The 17,191-nt window shown below is 38.1% G+C and overlaps 1 protein-coding gene across 2 annotated transcripts in view; it reads right to left on the bottom strand.

The window, feature by feature from the left end:
* The window catches only part of FBN1 (fibrillin 1), a 158,501-nt gene that overhangs the window by 100,414 nt on the left and 40,896 nt on the right, over positions 1 to 17,191 (bottom strand). For both annotated transcript variants that reach the window (XM_082768900.1, XM_082768899.1), the window contains one exon: positions 2,125 to 2,322. In XM_082768900.1, coding sequence (XP_082625026.1) covers positions 2,125 to 2,322 — 198 coding nt within the window. The remainder of the gene's footprint in view (positions 1 to 2,124; positions 2,323 to 17,191) is intronic.

The raw sequence follows: 17,191 nt of genomic DNA on the forward strand, positions 1-17,191 counted from the left end.
TCTTGCAGTCTGAAAAGCAAAGTATTATGTCTGTACAAAAGGCCAAGAGGCAATTTCCCTGGGAGCCACAAGTAGGAAGTTTCAGCAACGCCATGGGGCATATCTGTACCACATTGCAGAGCATTATGTAAAGATCCCCCAGTGATGAACTGGGTCACAGAGTGCCACAGCAGAGCCACAGCAGCGCTGTGCCTGAGCTAACCCAGGTGCTAGGAGGCACAGACAATCAGCACAGCACCCACTGACACTGTCATACTGCTGCTGGAACCTGAGCTAAACCCAAATGCTGCGCTACAGTAACAACAGTCAAGCCAGACTTCATGGCATTGCCCTGAATTTAAAATAAAAAAATAGAACTTATGCTCCTGAGTCACAATGTCTGTTTCAAAATCCCACGTTTTGGCTTTCATTTTCATAGTTTGTATCTTTAAGAAATCTCATCTGTAATACTAATTTAACTTTTAGTCAGACAAAGTCAAACTGTAGGCAGTGATATTCTATTTATTTTTTAAAATAAACTTGTCCTCCCCTCCATTTTATTTCTTCTGATTTCTCCACACAATAATAATGGTTTCTTTTCTCTTCAGAGAACCTGGATTTTATTTAACCTGCTTTTATTTACTTAGATTGAATATGGATGTGAAAGCCCTGAAATGTCTTCAGTCTGAATGGATGTTATCTGATTTCAAAAGGATTGGATTTAGTACAATTGTATGAAAAATAAAGCTAATATGTGGTTCCATAGCAGATCTGTTGAAATTATGAACACATTACAAGAGAAAAGAAAACTGGAAAGTACAGGTCAAATATACATGGCCAAAACTGTGCTGGCACTGCATACGGATTAGCATAAATGTAGCTGCATGCAAAGAAATGTGCAGCAAGCGGAGGTAGCCTTATTGTGAACTGCACAAAACCATCAGAGAGGTCACCGCAACTTTTCCATGACACAAACAAGTGGGCTATAACTAGGTGTGGCATGAGGTCAGGGGTGTGGGCCACATATTTATGCACATACAATCACAGAACTGTCCAGAATGTTAATTTACAGATTTCTGCACAATTTAGTTCTGACTTTTAACAGTGAGAGGAGAACAGATTGGCTGAGGTCAGAATATGTACACGTTATGCAGCATACGCAAACATGCCCATGTTGAAGTTCACCATGCCTGTCTGCAGGCACCAACCAGGACTTAGCCTGTGACAGATATCTACATTTTTTAATACAATGGAATGTCTTGAAGTCCTTCACAAGAATTTGATGATTAAATAAAATTACTTGTAGATTTATAATCTTTATCTTCCCTATTTTAAAAAATACTGTAACTTATTAGAAAATGTTAGACAGATCGAAATAAACTAGTCCCAAAGATACGGCCCTGGGAATTTATAATCCACATCAGTTTAATACATAGCTGCCCCTGTTAACTTTCTCCTGTTTCCTGCCAGACATCCAGACAATAAAAGAATTTATACAGCTGGAAGTACTAGAATAAAAGCCAAAAGCAGAGTAAGGACTTTCTATGGTAAGGCATGCTTAGAAAGAAGTAAGCAACATCTGGGTGGATTTTACGATTTGAAACAAATGCAAATGCATTTCCAAAATTGTATAAAATTTACAATAAGTATAATAAGGCATTTGAAAATGTCATGATGTGCACTTTTCTCCAGGTTGAAGCAGTGTAGCTCAAGAGATAAGACACCTAAGATGAATCCAAACCCAACAAATTTTACCTAAAAAAATCCCACACCAGATAAATGGAACAGTATCACCACAGATTGATGTATGTTTTGAGCACTTCTTGAAACACAATAAAATCCTCCGTGGAATGGCTGAGTGGTATACTCTGAGAAACATGCTACAGAACCAAGGGAAAGGGCTCCTGGCAGTGAGAAATTCGTTAAGATGCTAGCTGCTCTCACATGACCTAAGTTACTAATGTACTCACTTGAACATCAGACACTCACTGAATCATGAAGTAATGCATTTGACAACGTTTTTCCATACTTCACACATATAGCCGAGAATGACTTAGGACAGGTTATTCACAGCAGTGCAACTCAATTAAGATTAATCCAGTAACAATTTCAGCAGCTTTCGGGTAAGCTTTGCTGCTAACTTACCTTGACAGGCCCCCGTTCGAATGTTTGGAATGAAGCCTCGGCGACAGGGATGCGGCTGGGCAGGACACATTTCACAGGGGTGGCCCCACGCTCTTCCAACAGTTGCACAGCAAAGGGTTTTTGTGCAGACTATTCCACTGAGCTGTCCCTGGCACATCTGGTTGGTTACCAAAGTGAAGCAAGGGCCGGTCCTGTAATCTGTGCCAAAGACAGGAAACGTAATCAGCATCACAGTAAAAATACATAACAAAACTTATAATAACTTACAATAAAGCAACAAGATTTAAGGAAGACTTCTGCACATAAATTCCCTACTACCCCAATGATTTCACTTAGCAGTGCTCTGCTACAGGTTTTTCTCAGATTTACTTCTTATTCAAATCCAAGGAAAATACGCAGCTCCACAAATACACTGTGACTATTTTACCAGGGGTATTATATATTTAAGATTCTCCACATCCCCTTTGCAGCTTGGTTTAATCTCTAGTAACACTATTTGGGAGGTCTTTACACTACTTTGTTTTAAATATTCAACACATTAATTAAAATAATACTGATAAAAAGTTAGGATATGTTTATTTCCACAAGTGTTATTCTCAAATGAGTCTCAAGGGACAAGAATACAGACTGCAGGAAGTTTTTCAAGGACAGCTTTCACTGTTATTGAGGCATATGCCGTACCAGATACATGGGTAAGCTTTGCCTACAGCTGAATGGAGGGCATGTGGAACACATCTGCTTTGATTTGTTTATGGTAGGACAGGCCACTTATCCAACAGAAAGAATTAAACTAAGATGTTAATAAAATACTGGTAGACTTTATTTTGTTCCTTTCTCCAAGGGCAACAACCAAACAGTGGTACTGCCAATTCAGCTGTCTCCTGCACATCCGGGGTGCGCACTCCAGCTAATTCTTCACAAGTGACCCTAAAATGCTTTTCTGTTATGGTGCACCAGGACAGAGTCCATCATCCTGTAAGCACAGCCAGCAAATTCTAAGCCTGACGTTCATCTGTACTGAAATAGTTACCAGCTGCATAAGCCAAGGTCACTAAGCAATCCACACTGCCTTGTAGAGATGACATTATAAATGCCTTCAATTTTCATGCCACTTCCAAACGTCGTTAACAGTAAGATGTTTCCATTAAACCACTGATAAAAAGTGTTAAATAGGGCAGAAGTAAGAATGGACACTTTTTCCATCTGTCCCCCAGTACTCTTGTCAGACAAGTACTCCAGGATTGCTCCCCGAACCAGGTGCACCTTGAAACTGACCACAAGTCCTATATGCCATAAAACAGTGCTGTATTACTACTGCTATCTTCAACAATTAAACATGATCCTCTCAGGAAGGATAGCAAATTAATCTGAAAGAATTATTTCTGATAAACGTGTACTAAATGCCACTCACTATCAGTGACCTCACATTCAGTAAAGGATGGAGATCCTCCTTAATCTTCATTTTGCTCTTGGTGTATTTATAAAAGCATTTTTCATCGTCTTTCACTGCACTAGCCAAATGGAGCTCCTGAGCTTTGGCCTTTATGATTCTGTAACTGCACAGCTTGCCAACAGCTCTAGAGTCCTCCTGAGTTGCCTGCCTGACTTTATATTAGGGGAGACACTGATTTAATGTCATCCTTATATGCTATTGGATTGCTAACACAAAATTTCTGTCCTATCCCCTCCAAACAGTGCGGCTACATTTATTGAACACTTCTCCATCGCCTTCCCCAGCAATTCTGTAAGACTCATCTTGAAATGGGTCAGAATCTCTCTTACCTCTGATTACTAAATTCCATTTCATCACCCTAACTTTTTTTTGGGTTGGCATTTCTCTTTCTACCCCTTCAATTCCCATATTTTTCTGCTCTACAACTTCTCTCCAGTTCTTTTCCTGTTTTTAAGCATTTTTGTAGCTACCTTCATTTTCCTAGTTAGATGGCTTTGTTTTGCGTTTGTCAAAACTAACACAGCTTTCTTTCTCATTTCTCATAGTAGACATGAAGCTTTGGAATCACACAGTATTACTAGCTTTATCATATTTCTTCAGCCCACAATGAATACAAGTGAGTCAGAACAAATTACACCTAACCAATCAAAAAATTTTAGTTCTGAGATCATTCCTTCAACCTAACACAAACCAAGGTCTACGACAGGTAATCTACTTTACTGTATGCAAAACTTCTGATACTAGAACTCCTAATATTAAAACAAGAGATGACAATTTATTTAGAAACACCACAGTTTTGTGTTGGCAACATGAAACCTCCAGCGCACCTCCTAAGAATGAAATCCCTTATTGTAGATTGCCCCTATACAGTTTAAATATAGACAGTTAAAAAAGGAGGCATTTTGTTCTCTGTCACAGTGGGAAGCAAACGTCAGACAGCCCATCTTGTATTTTATGTTATGTTATGAATGGATCAGCATTTACAATTGTTTAATTTCAAATTATAAATGGCTTATCAGTGGCTAAAATGACTTAGAAATATTGTGAACCCAATGAAGATCACTTCATAATCATGCAAATTTCCCTGAGGTTTGAGTAACAAGAAGTAGGACAAATATGGACTCAAAACCAAGCAAATCCATCTCCTATTTGTTATTATCCGATCAAAAGAGCTCTAAAATTAAAGTATTCCTAATGTTGTGTTTAATATCTTTTACATATTAAAAGAATAAGGCATACAACAAGGAAATGTGTTTCCGTTAAAATGATGGCAGAATAAAAATATAATAGTATAGCTAGTAATGAGGTACCCTTGGATTTACACCATCTTCTTTAAAACTGTTCGGATTTATGAATTATGTTGATTTTAGAAGACACTGTAACCCATAAGGCCTATGTTACAAAGCACTGATGTGGAATATGAGCTTAAAAAATCGTTTCTATTTTGTTACAATAACATTCCCTTATGCATTCATGATTACTCAAACTACTTTATGAGTAAAGCTCAATCAAGATTCCAAGTGATCAGTAAGGAGCTGAAAAAAGAGGCATGGATACTACCAGAAAAATTTGCACTTTTCCAGAGTAATTTTACTTTAACTAAAAAAAAAGTTGAGGTTTGAAATTAATTTAGTAAAATTATTTTTTAAAGATGTGCAACTGATGGTTCCAATGTTCCACATAATTTCTAATGCAATTTTCAGCATGTGCAAGCAGCCTTCAATAAGACATTAATCACGGTTATCTAACAATTTTATCTGCTTCTTCACATACTTTTTAGCCATTTCTACAAGGAATAATTCCTCAGGGGTCCTCAGACAACTGAGAAAACAGCACAAACTGAAAGCACTTTAAGTTCATATACGTCAAAAAGAAAACAAGGGCAATGGAATGAAGCTGGTGTATACCACATAAAATCCTGTTTATTAAGTCCAAGGGAAAGAAGCAAGGTGCATTTTGATCCGCAACTTGTTCCTGTTTTAGCAATAATGATCGGATAATTTTAGTTATCCTTTCAAAAGATCCCTTATATTCCTAAATCCATCAGAGAGGCTGCTGAAATATGTAGCACAGGAAGGCTTTGATCAAAACCAAGTACAGCAATAAATAATGGTAATTGTTCCAAGTAATGCTGGACAGCACCAAGGAGACTCAAACACTTGGTCAGTGCAAGACTTTCTACAGCATGCACGCTTCTTAAGTCCTCAACTCAGAAAACCCTTAAACCTTTAGCTCCCGCTAACCCCTGTTTTCAAGAACAATACATTTTTTAATGTTAAGATACAGTTTAAACATAATTTTGAACTAAGGGAATACAGATTAAAGAATTATGATAGTGCAAGGATGCTGGATGAAATTACAGTCACTCTCTCCTCAATATTCATTCCATAGAAACATCCTAGAAAGAGTTCTTGATGGTTAAATTAACAGGCTGATTTCACAAACTGATAACCACCTATTGTAGAGGTTGACAGACTCTTCCAGCCCTGTTAGAATGAACTGCAACTGAGTAAGTGCAGAGAGAGCAGGATCGGATCGGAAATGCAAGTCAGCATTTACCTTACTGTGATGCTCATTTGGAACCTGATTTCAAACAACCAAAGAATAATGCTAGCTAAAAGATTGCCAGTCTGATTTTCAAGTAGCAGAATCCTTTCGACAGTACACAACTTCACAGGTAAATAAAGTTTCAGGTATCTCCAGAGTTATGGATACCATGATACAAGTTTGTGCTTCTACACCCAAGAAGGTATTTGGAAAATTATCTTCATATTTTAGTAGCAAATGAAACTAAATACACCAGTCTAACTGAATGGAGAGACTACAAGAAAGGGTTTACTATGGTCTATTGAGAAACAAGATAGACAGAGGAGACTGCACCATATAACCTGCCTAGTGCTGTATTGCAAGGAAGAAAAAGAAAGAAAAATTGAAGCAGAAGCGAAACAGGTCACTTAATTGTAAGACTGGCCAAAAGCAACTGCTCACCAGATCATCAACCAATTTTTTTCAGAAGGAAATGCAGGTCTACATTACGATTTATTTAACAACACCTTTTGTAACCTGGACCGCGAGTTTTCTATCATTATCCAATTCAGTAAGGAAGATACCACACTTATAGACTCCCATGTAATGGTGTCACCAAAAGCTCTGTAAAATGTAACAGACTGAACAGAAAAGACAGAAGAAGGTGAAAGGAAAAAAACAACTGAAGGGAGCGTCTTCAACTATTTAAGAGGTAAATTTCAACTTTATTTTATTTCAGTTGTACAAAACACATATTTCTAATGGGGAAAATGAATTTTACAGTGATTCTGTTTCTCAATGGCATTCCTAAAGTACAAGAGGGAAGCACAAATTTCAGATTAACAAAAATTAGGATCAGGAAAACAGATGATGGGAGTTCCAAAGGAGTTTCCAAAAATGTCCCATGACGGGACACTTGCATATAGCAAAAATTAATGGGGGAGAAAGGAACTCTGAATGCATCAACTCTAGCGTCACCAGTAAGAAAGGTATGAAAATCACATCAAGCAAATTATGTTTTTGAGACATAAAGACAGTATTTTATAAAATTAGCTTTCACTGAACCATGAATGAAGAATCTTAAATGAATCCTAAAAGTATGCGCACATAATCTTATTTACCCACATCAGAGATTCTAGGCTGATCCAGCTGTGCTTGCACAAACAGAGCTCCTATCATTTTCCCAAGTCTAAAAGCTAGGAATTGAATAAATGTATGTCTGCTACTCTGATATAAAATTTGAAATAAATGGTGACCTCACAGCAGTAGGGATATAATGAGAAGCACCAAATCTGAAAGTCTTAGTTCTTTGAGGAAGCCATGTTCCTTGACAGGATCAGAAACCATACAATACCTCCACTTCAGTACACTAACAACTACACTGCTGACAGTTAAAGAAAAGAAACAAACAAAAAAAAAAAAAAAAAAAAAAAAAAAAAAAAAAACCTGCTTCATTCACTGTATGTTTCAATGTACTTCCATCGTTTCACACTCTTCAGAGTGTGAAATGCAGTTAAAGATGATGGGGAAAAATATCACACATTCTGCCTCATCTCAGGAGGCAGGATGCATTGTGCCCAAAATGAGTTTTTTTTGCAGTAAAGTTCCAAGAATTACAGGGAGACTCCAAAGTGGCACCAGACCACAACAAGGCCACGCTCACTGCAGCAGTCAGCACCACCATAGCACAGGGAGTTACTGAAAACAGAGGTTCAGCATTTCAGGCTCAATTTCCAAACGTCCTTCCAAGGAATTCTAGTATTTCTATGCAAAAATCTCCTCATAAGGACAGAGGGAATAAACAGACTGCTTTATACACATACGACTCCCAAGACGCTAATGCAAACTCACGTGTGCCACTTTACCAGAGGCATAGGAAAGGCCAATGTGCTTGGACTCTATTTGCACTTGTCCAACGTTCCCTTTCCATTGTGTGTAGGCTATCATGAAATCATGTTTTGCATTTATACAGGATTTCATGGCTTTTAAGCACCAGGCAGAAAAGTGAATGACCACTGTCAGGAACCCATGGGATAACAATTATTTACCTCTATTTTTCTTAATAGGGGACAGGCCACATATCTCGCTTCACAGACTGAATTGAGACCAGACATACAGCATCACGTTCCCATGTTAGCTTGATGCACTGACTTCCAACCATTTAAAAACTCAGACACCGTAAGTCTCAGTTCACAGGTGAGACGGAAATGCCAGTTGATAAATGCATTCAATCCCAACACTTTTTTTCCACATGGGCCATTTCCTCAAATAATTACTCACTGTTAAGCTCTCCCCTGTCCCCTCCTCCCTCCAGTCAGACACTATTACTCATCCCAGTCAGATCACAATGTGTCATCACTGGAAAGTACATGGCAAAGATATCTGAGGGTGTTCAGAAGGAAAGAAAACAAAATTTTGTAAACATTTTAAACACTACTTCCTACAATGTCCAAAACTTCTTACTAATGAGGCTTGGTGGATTTAGCTGTGGTATGTGAAGAAATTATCACCATGTCACTTCTGTCTGCTGCTTTGCAGTGCCAGAGGTGGTTTCACATATTAACAAGACTGTTTCTTGGTTGCTTCAGTGCACAGTCCAGCCCAGAACTTGAACTGCTGAGATTTAACACTGGTTAGTACTGCAATGTCACTGGATCTGGGGACTCAGAGTGCACTCAGTCAGCACTGTGTCTGGCAGGGGTATAAATCTGGCAGCAGAAAGGGCTCAAAATACCACAGCTGTGCTGTGGACAGATCAGTGCTCCAAGTTGCCTCTCATTATTTTAACGAGAGTAAAAAACATCCATGGAGGCATATCCAACACTTGCAATAAATAACTTCCACTGGTATCATAACTCTTTATTCTGTATTAGTCAACCACAAAAGTTAGTTCCAGCCTCATATATTCCAGACCTAGGAATACTATCCCCTCATTCATGAATCTGATGACCCCATTTCTGCATGTCTTCCTCACCTTTGGTTGTTGCAAATTGTTCTCATATATTGACTTGCTGGCACACTTCAGCCCAAATTTATTTTCCATTCCGTAAGCTTCTTCACAAATCACTTTCTGCACAGATAATCTGTTTAACATGTCTATCTAGCAAATATTATCTAGTCTTCCTAGGATACTGGTTAAAGAACGGGACTTTTAAATAACAGTTTGCTAACCACATCAGACTAACATTATCAGTTGCACTGGATGTAAAGAACAATTCAGGCTGGCCATTTAAAAAAGTATTTTGGCAATTCATTTTCAAGAACAAATATACAACTTTTTCATGCCAATTTTGTTCTTGCAACTGACCCAGTTCTTGAAGTCTGTGACTGAAAAGTAATAACATTACAGTAATAAAATAAAAAATAATAATGTTCAAAAAAATATTATAGAATTGGAGTGATTTGTTGCACACATTTTAATCCAACACGCAGACTAAGCATTTCACCAAAATCAAGGCTTTAGCTCTGTTGTTCCCAATTATGTGCGGCAGCAGTCCAAATACAGAAAATTGTTACCACATTTTATTCTTCTCCATGATGAAGAAAACAGTAAGCAATGCAGCTAAATGCAGAATAACTTCTCATTTCTGAATAATCAGTTACCTGACAAACTCTTACCCACCCTACTTTGCTATGTAAGCTACAAAGGAACATTTCTTCACAGATTTTAATTTTTCCAATTTCTTTCACAGGCTAACAAAAATGAAATAAAATTCTGAATTGATTTCCATCTCTCTTTTTGCAAAAAAGTAACTAACGTTGGTGACATATTTATTGTCAAGACCGGATGATTATTAAGGAGAATGGATTCAATTGAAGAACTCTGGAAGTTTCACTTAAAAAGCACAAGTTGGCTGAAGTTTATTACTACTTTTTTAAAAGTAGAGCTCTTAAGAAGTGCCACGTTATAATAACAGTCTTAACATACCACAAAGTATTAACCATTAAATAACAAGGTAAGGACAAAGCTAGTAGATGGGCTCTGTAAATTTTTTCTCTTTGGTTCCAGAAGACACTGACTATAAAATAACTAAGACTATCCAAAAGTAGAGCAAACTGCGTAAGAAAAATAGATGCTAATGAGTTATAGTATATTAAATAGAGTGACATCCAAAGACAGGGCAAATGCTTTCAGACAATGCAACATGCAGCATTTAAAGACATACTGCTCATATTTTAAAACAAGGAGTGGTACAATATATTAGGAATAACTGTGTGTGTGTTTTTTTTTTAATGTAAATGTTTCTCTGCAGTGTCATGAAACAAAATACAATTGCAGAGCACTGGAATGAAACTCAGTCCAGGACCGAAGACGGGTTATAAATAAAAAGGGGAGGTGAGAGGAAGGAAGAGAGCCAATTTCACTGTTCAAGCTAAGTGAAATACAAAGAGTAAACATACAGCAGGAATGGCAAGAAGTCGACTCTGTTTCAGTGTGGATAACTTAAAGGGAAAGCAGTAAATGTAATAATGGTGTTTTGGGTGTCAGTAAGTATATATTATCATAATGACACATGGACAAATGTTTGTGGTCCTAACAGAATGCAGAACTTCTAGAGTCCTGGCAGCTCTTTAACGAGGTAATTAGAGCAAACGACAATTTCTCCTGACTTGGTTGTAACAGCTGCCAGGAATCATCTAGCTTGTCCTAAGAAAGCTCTCTCTTTTCCATAACTGAAAGGGACCAGCACTCCTGAGAAATTATGGCAGTGGAAAAGCTTCCACCCAACACAAGCAAGGATCATGTTCTTGTGAAGATACTCGTCTCCAAATGGCTGCCAGCTCCCTGACCAAAGGGTCTTCAGGCAGCCACTGGCCTGGCTTTTTGTATTTTCAGTACTTCTTGGGTAAGTGTAGTTTTAGAGTTATGATTTTAGTTATGACAGATTTGATATAATGTAAATATTGATTTATTTATTTTACTAGTCTGAAGACTTTCAAATAACTTGCACTTTTCTTTTTTGAATAAGTTTATAATATGGAGTTTTATATTGCAAATAACCAGCTTAAAGCATTTGAAGTATCTGAAGAACAGTGATAATATACAGTACTTTGATTTTCACAGAAATATTTTAACTATGATTTTCTTTCATCATTGCACTATACTCCCCTCAAATCTCATAAAGTGTTACAAATTTAAACTGATAATTACCAAAATAACTTCAGACACGAATGACTCACCTCGAACTCTGCAGCGAAACACATCAACTACTTAATTGAAATACCATGCAACCCTTTGTGTTAAAGGATCTGATTCCTTCCTCAACTAAACTGTGGCATCACTCTGTGTTTACACCAATATAATCATGACAAGAATCTGTCTCATTTTGCATAACCACATATATGGGATTCACATTAAGACCATGGTTCCAAAAATAAACACGGTAATAGCATGCACTAGTTAACTCTGAGTAAGTCTGACAGTATCTCTGTTGAAATGTTATAGAGTACATGCCATAACTCTGCAATTATCACATGTACTTAATACCTATTTCTAGAAGTAGAAAGCGTCGCTCTCCAAGAAAGCAAATGATCTAATCTTGACTGACAAGTATTTTCAGCTATGCAAGTATAATTTTAAGTGTTTGTGTGTATGTAAATGGGTGTGTGTGTATACATATCTATCTATCTATATATAACACCTACCAAAATACATTTTTTTTTTTTTTTTGTATAATCCTGTAGATATCACTATGAACTCTACTTCTCAGTTGCCATTCTTCTGGTCTTTTGATTTATCAGGTTTTCAGAGAACCTATGGTTCTCTCTTCTTTACTGCTTTCCTGTATTATCTACTAAAGCATTAAATAGTTGCTATCTGTGAATGAACTGCAGAAAATCTAATATATTCAGACAGCTTATAGGCTTCTATATTTATTGGAAAGAGACAATGAACATCAGTTATACTAGTATTTAATGAAAAGAAGTAAAGTCATTCCCTTCTTCATTGACAGCTTGGTTGGAGAAGTGTTCTTGCATGGCACTAACTAGGAGGTGAATATCGCCTCCAGTCAATGAATGACTGGCCTCAAATGACTGAGGACTTTCTGCATATACTACGTTTTTAATCTAAAGATCAGAAAAACTATTTATGGCAATTCTCCATTAAATAGCCTTTGCCAAAACCATATCAAAAGTCTGTTTTTCCCAAGAAGTAACAAAATACAATGCTAATTATAATTAAGTATCCTAAAGGAGAGAAATAAAAAAGAAATAGACCATTAGCACACTTAGGGTCAGATTTTTTTCTTGCATGTATGCTGCAGGTAGGAAGAGCAAAAGGTCTTTACTGACTAAGATTTCATTTGCCCTCCAATATGTGGCATAGCATGAAAACTTGGGAAACAGCCAGTGGTCTTGAACATTTAACATTCAAGCTCTGAAAGCTTAAATCCAGGTTTCTGTTTCCTCCCTATTAGAAAGGACATGATGGCTTTGTAGGTACCCAAATGTGGACATCCAGAAGGAAGTCCAGGTCTCAAATACAAGTAAATGGTTAGACTCACTGACTTTGGTGAGACTGACAATTCTGGAAAGAGCGTAGCAGAGGGACACCAAGATGATCAAGGGACTGAAGTACCTCTCCTATCAGGAAAGGCTGACATGTTCAGCTTGGAGAAGAGGAGGCTCAGGGGCGATCTTATCAATGTGCATAAATACCTGAAGGGAGGGTGCAAAGAACACAGAGCCAGGCTGTTTTCAGTGGGGCCCGGTGCCAGGACAAAAGGTGGTGAGCACAAGCTGGAAGTCTGAGCATCAGGAACCTCTTCTGTACTGTCCAGGTAATGGAGCACTGGCACAGACTGCCCAGAGAGGATGTGGAGTCTCACTCCTTGGAGATCTTCAAAAGCTGTCTGGAGATGGTCAACCTGCTCTAGCTGTCCCTGCTTCAGCAGGGTTTTGGGCAAGATGACCTCCAGAGATTCCTTCCAACCTAAACAATCTTGCAACTCTGTGGGGAATCCCATTGCCTGTGATTGCACATGCAAACCCACACACGGAAAACAGCCATCACTGGGAGGTGACAGTAAGAGAGAGATCCACCCAGCATCAAAGGCCTCTTTCCAAAAGCTAGTCGATACTGGCTCAACCAAAAGTGACACACTCCAGTTGTATTTCACTAACAATATGCTCACAGGGAATAGCATCAAACTCTTGGAAACTTCAGTTTGCACTGAACCAATCATTGTTCCATTTGGGGTGATTTCTCACTACTTATTTTAGAGATTGTGTTGAAAAACAAGGTTTCTCTCACCTCCATTCTGCATAAATCCCAGTGATTTTTATTTTTTGACTTGACAGTCACTGAAATTTATCAATGTGAATGCACAGAACATCTGGAATTAATAGTTTCAATTATCTGAGTGCATAACAGTGGTGCTCCAGAACATATGTCAGTGAGAATCAGATAAGTAATTTTTATTTGGGTGCTATGGGAGAAAGGAATCAGGGGTTCAGCAAATAAACCAGGTGTCTGTGAATACCTAATTATGGCACATAGGGGAATGAACAGCTCTGGCCTCTTCTTTGTGTGCTTCAGCAGAGCACTGCTGATTTCATAAAAAAAAAAAAAAAAAAAAAAAAAAAAAAAAAGAGGGTGGGAGGAATATCCCTGTTGAATAAGGATGATAAGGATGATGCATGTCCATGGAGTTGCCCCCTCACATACTTGCACTTCCATCTGAGGTACAAAAGAAGTTTTATAATACTCTGGCTACACAGAGATTCTCCAAAAGATAAGAATATACTCAATATAATAGGAATCTCCCAGATGTAGGTCAGCTAACTGCTAGCCTCACCAGCTCCCAACACAGGAGTCCTTAACTTCTGAGGAACAGGGGTGCGTTAGCCTGTTATGCCCCTGTACCCCCCCCTCTCAGTTTACGCTGCACGGTGTAACACCCCACAGCCTGGTGCTGCACATCACTGCCAACACATCGTGATAAACGAGTAGGACCAGAACCTAAAACATATGAAAATTAAGAGAGCCAAGGAATGCAGAAGTCCTTTAAATATGTTTCTCATTCTTAAAAATCACTGAAATGCCTTGTAATTAAGGATACTATTTACAGATTTAACTACGCAATTTATAGATAAAATAATAATTTATGTTAAATTTACAAAGCCCTTACAGGCTTTGCTTCTGTTTACAGATAAAAGTATCTGTAGAAACTGCTGTTGATCCAGATGCCTGTCTAGTACATAATACCTCACAGCCTTACAAAATGCTGTGTATAAAAGGATGGAAATTGCTTTTTGGCCTACTTTCTACACTGACATACAGAAGAGGAGGGATAGTCTTGTGGTTGAGACACTTGGCTGGGATTGAGATGACCTGGGTTCAGTTTCAGACTCTGCTACAGACTCCCTGTATACCCTTACACAAGTGACTTAATCTCCCTGTATATTAGCTCCCCACATGTAACATGGGGCTGCCAATACTTCTGGACGCTGTTGGGTTTTTTCCTCTTCAGACTACACAGCCTTTGGGACACAGACTGTGTGTTTTGTGAATGATAAAGGGAGCCTCAAGCCAAGTTCAGGCCTCTTGGCATTACTGTAATAAGATGAGAAAAGATTTTTCACATAACGTTTTTTGTACTATGACCCTTCAAGTTATTTTATATATATATATATATATATATATATATATATATATATATATATATATATATATATATATATATATATAAATTAATTGTCTGTTTATAGTAAAAGACCAGAGGAATTAGCTCCTGAGATTTTCTGTGCTGGGCAAGCGCAACAGCAGCAGAACAAATTCCACAGAGGAACTCATGCACAATCAATTAGGTCGTCTAATTAATTTTCCAACTCAATAGATGCTATGAACTATTTTTTATGCAGAAATATGTCTTTACGGGACACACATGTAAAATCAATCCAAAAACTTTTAAAATCTTAGAGGAGAAGGATAGATGCTATTCGCTTGAAGGTAACAATGCCCTCTCACATGGGATTCATATTTCTGACATGAGAGGAGAAAACACATACGGGGAATAACAGTATTTTCCAATTGACAAGGTTGTGTATTTAGCATTACAGACTGACTTGTTAATCACTATTTAGAATGATTTATGATGTTATGTACCCCATAAGTAGGGAGAATGAAAACACTGGCCACGTGGAAAGAAAAAGCAAAAGATGTGCTTAGAAAATATGTCTAAATACAACAGGGACAAAATGTATGGATGTTTATGGGATTTTTAAGCTGAGATGACATGAGGCTACAGCATCTAACAACAGAGATCTGTTTATCCAGTCCTAATGCAGACAAACCTTCAATTAACATCAGCAGGAACTGTGTCTGAATAAGGACTGCAGAACAAAGTCTGAAACAAGTTGAAGAAGAGTGGCCACAGAATTTTATGTCTTTTCTCACAGGGTCTTCAGCAGCAAAATTTTAACTGCTGTGTGTTTCTCCTGCACTGCTTCTCCCATCATTGTGATTACCCCAAAATACTTCTTCCCCACTAACAGAATAAAGCGTGAGACTACAGTTATAACTGTGAAGTCTGGGTTAGAAATGTGAGTTGTGGTATTTCTAGAGTCCTAAAGGAAACAACGTAAGTTATACACATATACTTGGTAATCCATAATTATAGGAAAGGTGGCACAGAAGCGCAGCAAGACACATCAATCATGGTTTTATCATGGGCATTTCTGTGTAAACATGCACTAGGTTTATAAATGAACTTAAATATCCTATAGCAAATAAAAAGCAATAACCCTAACCATCTCTCCAAACTGTAACACTAATCAGTTTTCAGTTAGTGACTCTACAATGTCCTCTGTTTCAAATGAAGCGGCTCCTACATCAGACAAGTGGACAAGAATAAGAAACAGCAAGCTCTGGAAAAGATGCACACTGCCAGTAGGAAAGGGAGAGCCAGTGCAGAAAACTTTTAGGGAACAAGTGTGAAGGGAACAAGGATCCAGCAAATCAAAACAGCAAAAAGAGAAGAGGGAAGAAAAACAGGAAGGCAGCAAAGACAGGGTGGAATAAAGCAAATCTAACACATGAGTGGGAGGCACAGAGACACAGAGAGATAAACAGTGGGAATCAGCAGACACCATGTGTGAAAAGGGTTGGAAAGGAAGGGAGGGAAAAGGCCGGCCGGCAGAGAGTTTCATCAGCCAACCAGGAGAGGGAGGTTTGCCAGGACAGGCCAGCCAACTAACTAGTTAAAAAGGAGGTCCAGGGAGCCAACTAGTAAAGAGCAGCCAGCCAGGCAAAGACATCCAGGAGAGCAATGTCTATCGAGTAGGATGGGAGCAGTCCCGGCTCCACCCAGGATGTGGGCAACCTGCCACCAGCACCGTGACTTGCAGGGAGCGGCAGGTGTGAGCGGCGCTCACCTTCACACTCTGAGATGCAAAAAGATGCCTGGGAATTTCATAGCTGTGTGATAAGAGTACCGCTGATGCAGTACACAACAGCCTCCCATCTGGCAATAAACTCTGAAATATTATGTATTAGCTACCACTAGGTGACTACATGAATAAACAATGATTACATAAATTACAGATATTATCCTCATTTTTTTCCCAAATGGCTTTTTCTCCCTGCATCTTTTTCATATTCCATATTTCCAGTTGATTTCCATATTCTTTTTTGCTTTGATATTTTCAAGCTGCTAAGGTAAGAAGTATGTACCCCAACATTATTTATATACATCAATGTCATAACCCTAGATCAAGCAAAACAAATACCAGGCCAGTGATAAATGAGGATATTAGATTTAAAAAAGGTTAGAAACCATGTCAAGGATGGCCTAATCCAGCTGCACTGACAACATACTGCTTAGCTGTTAAATTAGGCAGCTCTTATGTATCCATCTCAAAGAATAAAATTGAGGCAAAATTAAAAGCTGTAGCTAATGGATTGCCAATACTTGTGCTGTTTTCTGAAACATTTTTATACCGAAAGAATAATTGTATAACTGAGTTGGAGCTGAATAAACCATGGCAAGACCTAATCATACGTTTTAAAACTCATATTTCAAACCAACAGTCACCTTCTCCTTGGGAGAAGAGAACAGTACAGAATGGAGAGCACCTCAGGGTTTC

This window comes from Aythya marila (assembly GCF_965140915.1).
Source record: "Aythya marila genome assembly, chromosome: 11".
Taxonomy (NCBI): domain Eukaryota; kingdom Metazoa; phylum Chordata; class Aves; order Anseriformes; family Anatidae; genus Aythya; species Aythya marila.